The sequence below is a fragment of the Aythya ferina genome (assembly GCF_964211825.1).
Source record: "Aythya ferina genome assembly, chromosome: Z".
NCBI lineage: Eukaryota > Metazoa > Chordata > Aves > Anseriformes > Anatidae > Aythya > Aythya ferina.
Window position 1 is genome coordinate 61,747,928 of NC_140299.1, and position 14,473 is coordinate 61,762,400.

At 43.1% G+C, this 14,473-nt stretch overlaps 1 protein-coding gene across 6 annotated transcripts in view; it reads right to left on the bottom strand.

The window, feature by feature from the left end:
• MCC (MCC regulator of WNT signaling pathway) overlaps positions 1-14,473 on the bottom strand; it is a 197,050-nt gene that overhangs the window by 6,655 nt on the left and 175,922 nt on the right. For all 6 annotated transcript variants that reach the window (XM_084504442.1, XM_084504443.1, XM_084504445.1 and 3 more), the window contains 3 exons: positions 14,200-14,434; positions 7,968-8,174; positions 6,946-7,043 (listed from right to left, as the gene is read on the bottom strand). In XM_084504442.1, coding sequence (XP_084360568.1) covers positions 6,946-7,043; positions 7,968-8,174; positions 14,200-14,434 — 540 coding nt within the window. The remainder of the gene's footprint in view (positions 1-6,945; positions 7,044-7,967; positions 8,175-14,199; positions 14,435-14,473) is intronic.

Below are 14,473 nucleotides of genomic sequence, written 5' to 3' on the forward strand. Positions count from 1 at the left end.
AACCCCATACCTCACGCTGCTTTCCTGTCCCTGGGCTGTGAACACAAGAGGACGGATCCTGGCTATACTTTAAGAGAGGAGAGAAGGAGAGGCAAATATTTTTAGGAGAACACTACTGCTGTGTGATCCCCCAACTCACAAGTTAACTGGCCTGCAGAATCAGCCCTGCTTTCTCTCACCAGCTCCCCTTGCCCCGGGCTGCTGCCCCGGAGGAGCAGGAAGCACGGCCTCAGGCTCCCAGCAGGGGCAACAGGCTGGTGACCTGACAGCACGGGTCCCTTCACCCCCAGCACAGGGACTTCACTGCAGGGCACTCGAGAAGTCAGCGAGGGAAATCCCTGGCTACAGTTTCCAAGGAAAAACTCAGAATAAATGTCTTCGGAGGCCTAGAGCCTACTCTGACATGCACCACAACCAGTATGCTGAGTAAATGTGCCGCATGCTGGTAACAAAGACTTTTGTTTTACATTTTCACAATCAAAACATTCAGTGGACAGTTGTTAAATGGTTTTCAAGGGCTTTTTGTTTCAGGCTGGTTTCAATAGAAAGGCGAGCTGACAGGGCCTTGCATTTTCTCTGGTTTCAAGGCTACCGCTGCACAGGAGGTGGAAGCCTGCCAGAGCCACGCAGGAAATTATACAACACAGGGCACATTTCCGTCAGTTTGGCCTCCACACAATGACACCATGTATGGACCAGGGAAATGTAAGCGAGATCCTGAGTACCCTGTATTTTCCCTCCTGTCTGGGCTTTTTGAGACATGTTTGGGTTTTATATGCCAGAAACCTTCCCAGGCAGATTTTCCTGCCCTTGCTCATCTCATCCAGAATTCCCCGATGTTGCAAACAGGAAGCTGCTCTCCCCTGGCATGCAGAAAGATGATTTTCCTGCCCTTGGCTTGGAGTGTACCCAGCTAACTCCCCTCCCGGTGAAAGCACCAGCTATCACCCCTTTGCCCTGGCATCAGGAGCACCTGTAGCTCTTGCCAAACGCGGCGCAGAAGAGGAATAACAAGCTCTCCGTGTGTCAGGAGGTAAGGCAGAGGAGTCAGGGGCATTCGGGGCCGATGATCCTACTTCTTGACACCCCTAGGAGCAGCCTTTCCCCACAGAAGCACTGCCTGTGACGAGCACAGCCCCCAGCCCCTGGCAGGGGAGCACCTTCTGCAGGGCCCCTGGCCAGGAGCCCCCTCTGAAGGGCAGGCCCGCTCCCTCACTTCCCCCTCTGCCTTTTCCAGCTGGACAGGGTGACCCGTAATTGTTTCTAGGCATTTGGCTCCTCTTTTCTCAGGAGATCACGACTGGACCTTCGAAAGGAATGCAGATAAATTCCTCTCCTTTCATCAGCAGTTAGGTTTCCTCAGATGTTAGTTTAAACTAACATCTGATGTCAGACATGCATGCAGGACCCTCAAGCCAATGTGAACGCATGCTTCCCTCTTGGTTTGTGTTGGCCTGCTAAGGAAAGCAACTAATATGTAACACATTGTTGGTGCTGTTAGGAAGCAACAGAACAACACTGTGCAGATACCAGAGGAGTGTTCAAACTGCCCTCTCCACATGCCGTGCCTTCCTGCCTCACCCCTGGGCCCTGGCAGACCCGAGATCACCCGTGCTGCCTGCTGCCCGTGCAGAAGCACCCTGCAGACGGTGGGTGCTTTAAAACAGGCTTTGCTGGCTTTTTTTTGCTGCTTTTATTTTTTGTCAGGTGCTTACAGTGGGTCTCAGGAGCCAGCGGGTACCAGGCGAGGTGCGGTCCTGGTTAAAAACAGAGCAGCAGCAGAAAGAGAGGACGGGCCTGGGGGAGGCAGCAGCGTGCCTGCCGCGCTCCAGCCCCCCGCTGTCTCTGCCAGCCCAGCCTGGAGGCTTTCCAGGCCTGGAGCTATTTGGAGCTCCCCGACAATGGTATCGGAGCACACAGCAGCTGAGATAACCACTCAGTGGTAGGGAGAACTACTTATTCCATGTCAATAACACAGAGAAAGACAAATGACAGTTATCTGTGATGCACGCAGCAATAATAGCTACCCGGGGCGCTTCAGAGGAGCCTGTCTCTGGTATCACCGTGAGTCATTTCTCTTCTTGCAGGAGCCCTCCCAGTGGGGCTCTCGGGGGGAATTTCCGTGGGCACGCCGGGCCCCTGAGCCCTTCAGGCAGCCAGGGGAAACCACAGCAGGAGGCTGCACAGTCATAAAGCAGACAGATCCCTGAAATTTGCAGTGACTGCAACCCATGCCGTGTCTGGCTTTCAAACGTTTCACAGTTCCGCATCTCCCCATTTAGCGGGCGTGCAGTGAGAGCCTAGGAATAGGCAAATACATATATATTAAAAAAAAAGCAGCAGGTAATGCACTGGAGAAGCTTATCAGTAGCTCCTCCACAGACCTCCCCATCCCTTCCCTTTTATCCACTGAAGGCTCACGCTGTACTTTGGAAAAGAAAGAGGATTTTACTGCCTCAATTGTTAAGAGTCGTTTTCAATCTGCATTATTACAATAGGATGTGTTTTAGCTGTTCCTCTTTTCACTTCCAAGAGCTGGACTCGCTGATAGCCAAGATGAGCCCGAATTTCAGAGATGCTTCCACCTACCACTGGATCCTGCTGCCACGAAAACAAGGGTGGCCCCTGCAAACTCCGACAGACGCCGTGCTGGGACACAGTCACAGCCGAGCTTTGGCGCGGCTTGCTGTTGAATTGGTTGCTCTCCCGAAACAAGAAGGTTGGTGCAGCACAGGGCTGGGGTCTTTGTAAGGACATGAGGAGCTAGAACAGCGCTGTGTCTCGGTGGAGCACACAGAAGCCACTGCAGTAAGGCAAATTTTCTGTGTCCCACTGGAAATACCTGCGGTTTCCAGTTCCAGAGAGGCAGTGCAACAGTTCTGTGGGGGGAGGAAGGGGAAGAGAGAAACCTGTTTGCCAGTCCTACTGATGGCTCCCCCTTTCCCTTTGCATGGTGACTTTCCAATTAACAGCATCACTTAACAGCTTCTCTGGGTCAGAAGTCATCAGGGATGGTGAATGTACTGCTTGTTGTGCTGCCAGATGGGAAGTCACCCTTTTGCGAGGTAGACACTGAAACACATCGAGACTGAGGTAATTCGTGTGACCCTGCACAGCCCTCAGAGATCATCACTTTGTGCCCACTGATCACCCAGCTGGGGTCTGAACAGCCACGCTGGCAATAGCGTGTCTTGTCTGCCATGACTGTCACCTCCCTTCCCGCCCAGATATCCTAAAAATCTTTAAACACGTACATAAAATACAACCCTGTGCAGGAAGAAAAGCTACCAGCAACTGGCAATGCAATGTGAGGCTACAGCTACAGCATTCCTACCAAGGCTTGGGGAGAGGGAGAAGTTTCAGCCTTGCCAGCTTGGCCATTTTTCACGGAATGAACAAACATAGTTTGGAAAAGAAAAAAAATAGTTGCCCCACCATTGTTATCACCCTGCTAAAGCAATTTCCCTTCTGGAAATGTTCTTATTGCCTCCTCCCTGCCGTATCTAATGCATTTACAACCGAGTATGTGCCCACTAAGTAAAATGCTCGCACAAGCAATCCTCAGGGCTCCTTTCCCCTGCTGCAGCAGAGCCGAACACACCAGCGAGGAACATGTAGTTTTAGGGTCTCCCTCAGAGCCTGTGTAACACACCTGTCTTTGGGGCACTCAGACCAGATCCTCTCTCATAAAACTGGCCTCTGGCACCATCACTTGTGCGTCAATGCCAGGCCATAAGGCTGCTGGGAATACAATTCAGCTCTCCACAAAAATAAAGTATTTCCTGCCAACAAGCCTGTTTATGGATGTGTTAAGCTCAAGAGAATGGTATTTAGAGGCTTCACGTCCATTGACACATTCCGTCATTCCACCAAGGAAGGAGAGGAGGAGAAATAAAATTGCTAAAGACTGGCAGAAAGTATTTACGCTTGGCTGGAACAGATCCTGCCTCTAAACTCGCGGCCCAAGCCTGCGATGCCACTGCCTTGGTCACCCAGATGTAACTTGTACAATAAGGAACTTGCAGGTAACTTGGATTTCTGCTCGTCACCACGGCGGTCGTGGATAACAAAAGCCATTTCTGTGGGAAGCCCGTAGGATGGGTTTTAATGCTAAACACTGCTCCGGGAAACCCCGAGTCCTACTACAACAAATATGCTATGAAACAATACATGAAGAATTGCTCCTGCCTTGAATTTCTGCTGATGGGCAGGACCAGTGGAAACTCAGGGAGCTTCAAGACACATTGCTGCATTCCAGATTTAAGAGAACGTCCACGTCTGCAGAGAGAAGATAGGCTACTTCTGCAGACAAAACTGTTCTGCTGCAAAGCTGTTTGCAGACTATGACCGTACAAATGCTTCCCAACTACACTAAAATCCAAACCATAACTGCATCCTGCTGTTTTATTTGGGTTTCACTCTATTTCAATTAACTCAGAAGAACCTGACAGCTCTGCAGCAACAGAAGGACGGAATGGGAAAGCAGTGGTGGGGGGGAGCTGCCAGAGCTTTTGTCTCTGTGAGGATGGGATGGGGAGAGGGGCAGCAAGCAGGGCTGCTGATTGATATCACATTCCCTCTCAGAGAGAGGGAATCAAAAGCAAATGGATTTTTGAATCGCCAAGTCTGAGTCTGGCCACCTTGCAGCTGCTGGCTGTCCCCTGCACCAGTGTCTGCTGCCTGCGGGAACGGCAGATAGGCTCAATGGCCGGTTGCGTCCACTAATTACAACCAGCACCGAAATACTCCCAAACATTTGCATTTAAATGTTGCCTCTAGACTGCAGGCTCGGTGTGCAAGGATTCACTTCTTTTGCGTCTTCCTCCTGCCATCCCCCAAAAACATGGTCGCTGTGCAAAGTATTTTTTTTAATTTTTAATTCTGGTCCGAGTTCTTTGGTGGTGGGAAGGTCCAAGGGGGAGCCACCGGGACCTCCTGGTTCACAAGCAGAGTCAGCACGTGTTTTCCCATGCAGGCAGGAAGGGCACTGAGGAGCTGGTGAAGAGTTAAATCCACTTCTCCTTACAGACTCCACTCACCTCAGGCTGTTTTGTGTTGTTGCAGCACAGAAGAATACCTTGCAATTACTTTGAAAACTCTTCCATGGATCCATGAGGGTATAAATTTCATTGCATTTCAGGCTCCCATTTATCCCAGTACCACAGTTAGGAATTGCTGGTATTTTTTAGGATAGCTGTTGCTAAACAAGTTCCAGTGTGTTTTTCCCACGTGCTAGACAGACTTTCTACCCCTTTCCAGACAGAAGTCTTCAGGATAAGGAGACTAAGCATTCAGGCTGTCTTGGCTGGCACACTAATTAGGGAGAAAAATACCCTGTCCATACAGCTCACGGAAACTGTGCTTGAGCCCCACTGGCAGTAGCAATCACATTTAGTACAGTCATATTTCCATTACACAGAGAGCCTTCACTCCAAAATTTATGTACAGTTTAATCCGATTACTTTTCTTCCCCATTTCTGCCTGACAAACTGTACTTGCTAGGCCCCTGGCTGGAAATCCATGCTAATCAACTTAAGGCATAGTAGATAAAGCAATTTTTTTTCCTCTGTGTTGTCAGCAAACCACATTTCATGACTTTACTCGAGTTTCTACTAAGGTCACTGGCATCTTCTCAAAATCCAGGAAGAAATAACAAGACCAGGAAAAAGCTACAGTTTGTGTGAAGATAGAAAATGTCAGTGGAGCTGCTCGCTGGACTGGACTGGAGTGTGGGGGGCGTGGGGGAGGCCATGGCTCTGAATAATGTTTATGCGAGTAACTTTGTTGATGGTTTTTATCCACCCCCACAAAAATGATAGTTTTAATTATTTTAACCACAAAATTTTGTCTCCTGCATCAAGCAAACTAAGTATTTAGTGACTGCCAGACTATTAAGAAAACTAAGTATGCAGTGACTGCCAGACTATTAAGCCAATGGTATGAGATATATTGATTTTGCAGTGGTAATGATCCTTACATTTTTACGTAGTGCCTTTCAGGCTTAAGTGTCCCTAAGGCACACTGCAAGTTGCACCTACAAAAAAAGCACTTCAGGACTGAAACACCAGGGCTGCCTGAGAGGACATTCTACCACCAGAGAGGGAGCAAACAGAAAAGCAAAATACACTCTTCCCAGACAAAATTCTTGATAGCACTTTGGACAGGTTCAAAATACAATAACCTGATTAGACATTACATAGCCATGTCTTACATAAGGTGGAAGAAGTACTAGAAACAACAATCGAAACAGTGAATATATTGGTCATGAAGTCTACCAGAGTTGGTGCAGTGAGAACTGCTGCACAAACAAACACCTAGTTAATGTGTAACTGTGCTGAAAGCTTTGGCTAAAACCTGGCTATTGATAAAAGCAGTTCGTCAAGACATCAATTTTTCTCTCTCATTAGAAAACTAATGTTTCTTCCAACAATGTTCTTTGTAATCAAATTGTGTCTCCCCTTACATACTCAGGAGGCAAATGCAGCATCTGAGTCATCAAAATCACTGTTAATTCCCACTCCTGTAACTCCTTCCCAAGTTCTAACCTGCAAACAACCTTCTTAGCCAAAGATCAGAATTCAAATTCCATCATTATTAAAGGTTTTCTGCATGCCTTCAAGCAAGTCATGTCACTGTTTTGTGTCCATGTTCTTGCCTGAATATGGAATAAACTTCCTGTTATTTCAAGGGTTTCTTAAGGATAAAGCTCACCTGAATTTTAAAGACCTTTAAGAGGAATGGAACTGAGCACCATGGAAGGACTTTTATCAAGTTAAGAACATGAGCAAAAGAGAGGGGAAGATTAGAAGAACTTTGATCCCTTTCTACCTCACAGGAAAAATCTGAGATCAATCCTAAAAAACACTTGAGGGTATGGCTTGGAACTAGAAATCTCACCCTAGACCCACAGAACAAGTCGTGTCTCTGGTAAGGGAAGATGCTTACCGCCTGAGTGCGTTTGTGAGTTCAGCAGTCAGTTCACTCTCGTTGTACGGTCTCAGCTCAGCTAGTGTTAACGGCGTTGCGGTGCCATCGCTGCATTCCTGAGAAGTGAGGCAAGATCATCTCCATTGAATTCACTTACCATCTTAATGGAGAAACTCTTAAAAAGCTCTATGTACGCAGCTACTTTTGAAATGGAGGTGAAATAAACATCAGTGTCACAAAAATACAGCAGCACATCAGTATAGCAAGCAATGGACTACCAAATTTACACTGTACAAATCCTTATAAGGTTTCCTAAACCACCACAGTTCACTAATTTGCAGAATTTTGCTATAGTGTGCATAAAGTGGTGCCTCGCATTGCTTTTGACCTCACACTTGAATCAAAAAATGTAGATGATGTTTTGCCAGAAACAGTTAAGTAAGGGCACTGTTAAACACTAGCTCTGGATTTTATTTTTAAATACACTTAGAAGCACTAGAAGAACAAGAGTAAAGTTTTTCTAGATATCACTATTTCTTCATGTGAATTATTAGTGCAAATGCAGAAATCTGTCTATTTTTTATTATACTAAGGGGAAAAAAAGTTTTAGTTCTTGAATCATTACTGATTTTCAAAAGAGACTGTCATTACAATGCTCTAAGTGCTTCACAGAAATGTGCTCTAATTTTTCATGTTTGGGGCTTGGAAAGAATCATGTTTTATTTAGACTCTCTTCCACTATCTGTTTCCAGTGAGTGGCAACAGGCAAGACATAACACGCTTAGCCACTGTAGTTTGACAAGAGTGGCTTTGTTGTACTCCTCCCCAGAATGACAACCTTATTTTAGCCCAGGCTTAGCAGTAATTCTCACAAGTCACAGGATGGAAAAAACCATCTAACTACCAGAGAACAGAGAAAAGACATGAACATACAGACAGAAGAGCAGAATGATTAACATGCTTAAAGACTGCTATAGAGAGGTGGGGGACACAATAAATTTTGTTTATGCTGATTTTAGAAACTGATTTTGACTCCTGACCTTGCCCAGTTTGTCCTTGCTTCCACTGCTTGTTGAGCTGAGAGACCTCATTCTCTGCTCTTTTTGCTCTTCCACTTCAGACTTCAAGTGCTCGATGTGAACAAGGTAAGCCTGTTCCTGGGCCTCTCGAGTGCTCAGTTTCAATTCCAATGCTTTCTTCTCTTTTTCCAGTAGGTAAAGCTGTGCCTTGAGCTCTGCCATCTCCTCCTGATGAAAAAACATTAACAGCATGATGTTTCATGGGACTAAATACAAAGAAGGTAAGATCAAACAAAGCATTCTTCCACTTCCATTGCTTGAGTGTTCTTTCCATGAAGAACACTGTCAGCATCCAGAAGCCTTTTTATGACTGCACGCCCTATTTGTCAGAAGGCCACTATGTTTTAAGAGTTAGTACCCTGAGGTCGTCCCTCCATCTGTCTCAGATATAACGTGATGCCTGAATTAGAGTTTTGGGGATCTGAGAGGGTTGCCACAGCTGCTGAAGTTTCTTTTGTTCTACCTTGCACTTCTACCTCGCCCTTCATCCTGGCTAAGAACAGGAGTGTCTGATCTGCTCATCAAACAGCTCCCTAAATGACAGAATCCATTTTTTTTTATTGATACATAAGAATTAGAGTTGGTTTATCTCCTTACAATGGAATATGTTTGAGGGACTAGGACATCAAACACAGATGACGTATTCCTGCCTCACACTAGTAGCCTCTGCAGTAGAACAAGTTAATTAAAAAGGGCAACTGAGTATGGCATCATCAGATATCTATTTTTAATATTCCTTCTCTAGATGGCCAGAATCCCAACTATATACAACTGGATGGTCACAAAACTGCACTCTATTATTCTTCCATAATTATTATCCACAGAAAATGGATACTGGTACCTCATAAAAGGAAACTCAATTCTGAAAGCTAGTTCTTGTGTGCAATTGATCTACCATTCTGATATTTTTGCTATTATAACACAACTGCTAAGTTACGTCTACTCTAACATCTACTCTGACAGTGACTGGGAAGAAGCGTAAGAACAAGGCATGAGTGAGGTGACCCTTCTTTCAGCACTTGCTCCCAACCTCCCATGAACTGCAGCAAACGAGCTGTCTGAGTAAGAAGGCCCTTGGTGTTTAAGGACTCTTCAGAAACGTTTCTTCCATGGAATGCTTTGTTATTCTGAACTCATGAAAACCCAGCACCACAAAGCCTTTAGAGAAATAGCCCTAAAACTTAATGCAGATTATATTCAATAAATAAATAAACAAACCACACCACTGAATACACAAAAGACCCTCAAAATAACAACAAAAGTCAGAATCACATTCTCATTATTAGGTCATGGCAAGCTCTAGTCCATCCCACATGTTAATGGTGATTTCATGCAGTAACACAGCTCAGTACAAACTTGTTCACTTTGTAACTTCTCTGAAAGAAGGAAGTTTCGTGTTGGATGCCCAGCCTAAAAACAAATCACTACTTTTTTTTTTTTAATAATTTTTAACTGAAATACATATTCTAGTCACAAGAATAGAGTATCTCAGGTGCCTTGTCTCATTCTTCAGAAATAATTCTCTTTGTAAGATAACTGTTATTAAGGAAGATTATATAAACAATGTCAAGACCTATACAGATTTTTTCTGTAGAAGGAAACGTGTTCCTAACAGAAATTCATTGTCTGGTTTAAATGTAGACAGTGCATACATGTATAGTACAGTTACAGAGAGCATACTGTAGCCAAGGTAATCACTGCCTTGTTCAGAAATACCATCCATGCAAAAATAAGATCGACATCCTAAAAACCCTCAGGCTTAGAAAGGTTTTATGAGCTTTAAAATCATTCAGTTTTTCATCTACTTGTTTGTGGATTGAAAGTTAGAAACACAATCTGTTTCATTCTATGTGGTTTACAGAAATTTAAATGTTAGGCAAAATTAACATTAATTTCCCTTGTGAACAGTAAAAATGTAAATAATGATGAGGCAACTTAGTTATAGCAACTTAACTGGATTGTCTGGTATACTTAAAGCATATGCATTTAGCTTCTTAATCCTCTATTTCCAAAGCCATTAATCTACTTAGCCTGTTCAGTGAATGCTGAGAAGTAATTTAAGCAGAGTATTTTGGCACTTATGTGAACAGAAAATATTCTTGACAGAGGGGTACAGTCAATCTACATGGGAGGGACATGACACAATCTTCCAAGACTAGAAGATGAAGCTAGGCAGATTTAGCCTAGAAAAAAGGGACATCAGTGTTCTAAAAGAAGAAGGAAAATTTAACCTCTGGAACAATGGATCTATGGAACTTATTTTATTCATCACTTGAGCTTTTACTTAAAAACTGGATGTTTGTTTGTACTTAGCTAAGAACAAATCTGAGGATCAATGGTGGGTTAATTACTTCTTTTATGAAGACAGTACGCTTAGATCATCACACAGTCACTGGGAGTTCACAAATTTGTATCCTGTCACAAGAGAAATACGAACTCCCCAAACGCCCCCCCTATCCATTAGTTTTCTCCTCTCAAGGAAATGGGACCTTGAAGAAGAGATGCAAAGAGAAAGAAAGGGTAAAGTGGAATAATTGAAAGGAACAGAATTGGATGCAATGGTAAGGTTGAAATTTAAATCTAAAACTACACCTGAAGATTCCGGTATTGACACTTAAAATCTGTGAGACAGGGTGACAACTTGTAAGATTCCACGCGGAAAAAATTAAGTAACTCTAGTTTAAATAAAGAGATAATTAGCCTTTACATACACAATAATTGTTCTATGAAAATATATTTTCTAAGATAACGTCCAAGTTTCATTTCAATGACAGTATAGCCTTTGCATATCTACTACCCTGCTTTGTTTTGTTTTGTTTTTAATTACAGGATGCTAGTGAATTATTGTGTAATTTAACGTAGCAGCTTCTTCATAGCATGGACCTGACGCAAAAGTGGCCCGTACAAAATGAAACACTGAAGGAGGAGGTGGACAGCTGTTGCTCTTCCAGATGATTGAAGACAACTTGGGTAACCCACACAACTTCATGAGCTTCAAGTGACAAATCACTCACTTCAGAACTAATCCACTGAATTATGTATATTTTTTATTTGTAGCCATATTCCAGTTTTGAATTGGGGTGAAAACTAGAATGAGAATGAAATATCCCAACTCAATATAATCAGCAACACCACATCATCCTCCAAATTAAAATTTGTGTTGGATGTAGTCACATCAAAAGAATAAAACTGTGAGGATCCTTATGTGGCAAAAAGTTCTGGAATTCATGAACAGGGATGCCAAGTGGATCACTGTACACAAGGTGAAATCTTTCAGAAGAAAAACAAGTATTGGATTTGATAAAAGTGGTGTTCTGGTTAAGTGTACTTTACTATAAACGTGTCTAAGGGTGCTAAATGTTGTAACAAAGGTGGACAAAAGTATTTTTAACATTTTCAGCAAAGAGTAGACTAATCTCAAAGCAATATTATCACCTCTTGTACACAAAAGAGGAAAATTATCTGTGTAGAAAGTGGAGTCTTCTTAAATAGGTTATATGTACTTTGAAATGCAGAAAGACTACAGACCAAGAATTATTTACACTCATCAGAAGTAATCTTTTTGCTAAATGGGGCATAAAAACAACTGACCTCAATACAAGACCCACAGACTGACGACAAACCACATACAGGAATATATTTGGAAACATGGCTAATTATTGCTTGAAGCAAAGATGTGGATTTCACAGAAGCACTAGTGGACCACTAGGTCTTAGACTCTGGATCAGTTAAAAAAAATAAACAAGGCAACAGAAGAACAGAACAAAATATGAGGCTTCCAAACACCAGCTCCAACCCATCCTTTTGTGGATCTGCTTCATCGGTAATAAAGAACAAACGGTGTAAAAGTATTATCAGAATTTCATTAGCATAGATGCAAGAAGCAATATAACTGATGCAGTGATCAGTTTTACTGTGAGTTGTAAATGAAAGTTGACAGAAGGTGCAGCAGAGATGCTAAGCAAATGCAAGTTTCAAGAACCAAGCAGCAGGTCATAAGACTCAACAACACAGCAAATCCTTGAGCAGCTCAATCAAGCTGTATCATCTTTGCTAAGAATGTGGGAGAGAGGAAACAGATAAAGAGATGCTCATGATGAAGCACAGATGGGTACATCTGCTTCAACTTAAAGAAGAAAGCAGACGTATACTATTCTGTATAAACTACATGCTCCAAATAATAGATAAAATACTACACTCTGAAAGTCACAAAGCCTGTTTGTGAGTCCTGCCCATACATTTAGCTTGGCACAGAGATGAGCAAGGTGTAACGCAGACCTAAGCAACAACCACGGACGGTAATAAATTCGCACATCCTCTTGGGACCAAAGCATGCAAAATGTAGCTCTGACTCCATCCATGCTTTTTGTAATGCTTTACATGCTGAAGAAAGGCGGGAGCTTTCAATTTCTGTAGAAGCAGAGCACTTACTAACAATTCCTTTTCAAGTTTTGATGAGATTGAGTTTTCACCATTTCCCTTTCAGAAATCTAGAATTTTTCTGCAGTTGTGAATTCCAGCAAAGTACAGCAAACAATAACCAATGAACACTACTGTCATTTTCTCTGTGCCTGAAAGGACTGAAGGTGAAGCTAGCCACATGTGTAAGATGTGCATCTATTCCAGTATGCACTGCACTGAAACAATCAAGAAGAAAGATGACTTCTTCTGGAAACAATTCCTGCATTGAAAACCCAGTGTGCTATGTGCAGCCAAAAGTTATGGGTGGACACCTTATGTCAAAAGCAAGTTAGATGATTGTTTAGAGAATTAAAGGATTACCAGCACTCAGAACTGTGCCAGAATTAATATGGAACTGTGGGTGTTCTCGTCACGTTAGGGGAATGCACGGGCAGTAATCACAAGGGATAGCTCTGCAGTTTGCCCTTACTAACTGGTTTAAAAACAGAGGTAACAATAGTGTACAAGAAGTTTCAGTGAAGATCTGGAGGCAAAAGAAGAGAAGGAAGTGTGATGCCTGAAATGTACAATAATGTCTAATGACCTACAAATGTCTTTTAGTACAACTCACATAACTTTCATTATGGGGAATATATTCCTGTTGGCCATAATATATTCACACTGTTGATTTTTAAAATTTCTGACTAGTATCAGGTAGTTTCTATTTTTCTTGACTACAAATACCACATGTACTACTGCAATGCTATATTGTCAGCAGATGGAAGGGCAGTGCCACTAAGAATATAATTGTCATTACTATGCCACCAGTAAGCCAGCACTAAGAGACCTAAACAAAAATCCATAGCTTTACAAACTTATAAAGCTATCAGGATTTGCTGCCCCAGATGACGCTCTAACTGACACACCTGCCAGTAGTTGACTAAAATATGACTTGCCAACAAGCAGAAATTAGACTTACCTGAACTGAACCAAAACCAGACAACTTCCAAATGCAGACACATGGTTACATTCCCTTTAATATGATGCTATGTTTTAGTTCACCTCTCAATTTACAAAGTCAATACAGAAATCAGGTTTAAAGTGCTATAAGTTTTGTACCTGGTGAGTAAAGACCAGTTTGTCTAGATCCCACCTTTACAACTGGGCATGCAAAGCAGGCTCAACGGACTGGAGTTTTCTCCTAAAACCTCTGTTCCTGTTAGTCATTACAACTTCCACTCCTTGCTCCAGCTACAATACAACCTGAGCTACTAATTGCAACATGCTGTCTAGAACAGCTCTGGAGCTGTGACTGCGTAAAGCACTATGGATGATAGCTTCTGACAGACCATTCTTCCTCCCACAGCAATATTAAAAGGAGGGAATTTGTTTTGCTTCAGTTCACAAATATTTAAGATGCACATTTGCACGCAAGTAAGTGAAGTAATGAACAGTCTCTTGGGAAGTGCTGCATCATGCTTTTGGTCACCCTCAAGCGATTCAACTGCCGTATCTCTTAGAGAGAGCATCTGGTTTGTCAAGGAGAACATTCCAACTTTAGAGCCACGGATGAAGTCTTCGCCTAATTCAAAACACCCATATCTCGTCATTGCTAATGCACTGCCTTCTGTCACTGTCTGACTCCTGGATTTTCAGCCCTGATTGTTCGCTTCAACAAAGTAACCCCTTGTTACCCAGCAATCCCTGTAAGTGCCTCCCTCCTCTTAGCTTGTTTTGTAGCACAGGGGCATTGTCAGCAATGCAGTTAGCCTGTTGCACATAATTAAATTACCTTCATTGCCATAAGTTCCTGCATCAAGACTGCATTTTCCAGGTCTAGCCTCTGGCTGTCTCCACGAGGTTTAACGTCATAACTAAGGGGATCAATGTGGATACTCTCCAGCTCCAGCATTGTTAGTTTCACTGCTGCCCTGTCATTTTTCAACTGTTGGATGTAATCCTTCAACCGCTGCTCATCCTCCTTTGTAAACTCTGTATCACAACTGCTTGCAGTTGAGCTTGTAGTACTAGAAAGAGAAAAAACAGTATTAAAAATTAGGAACAAA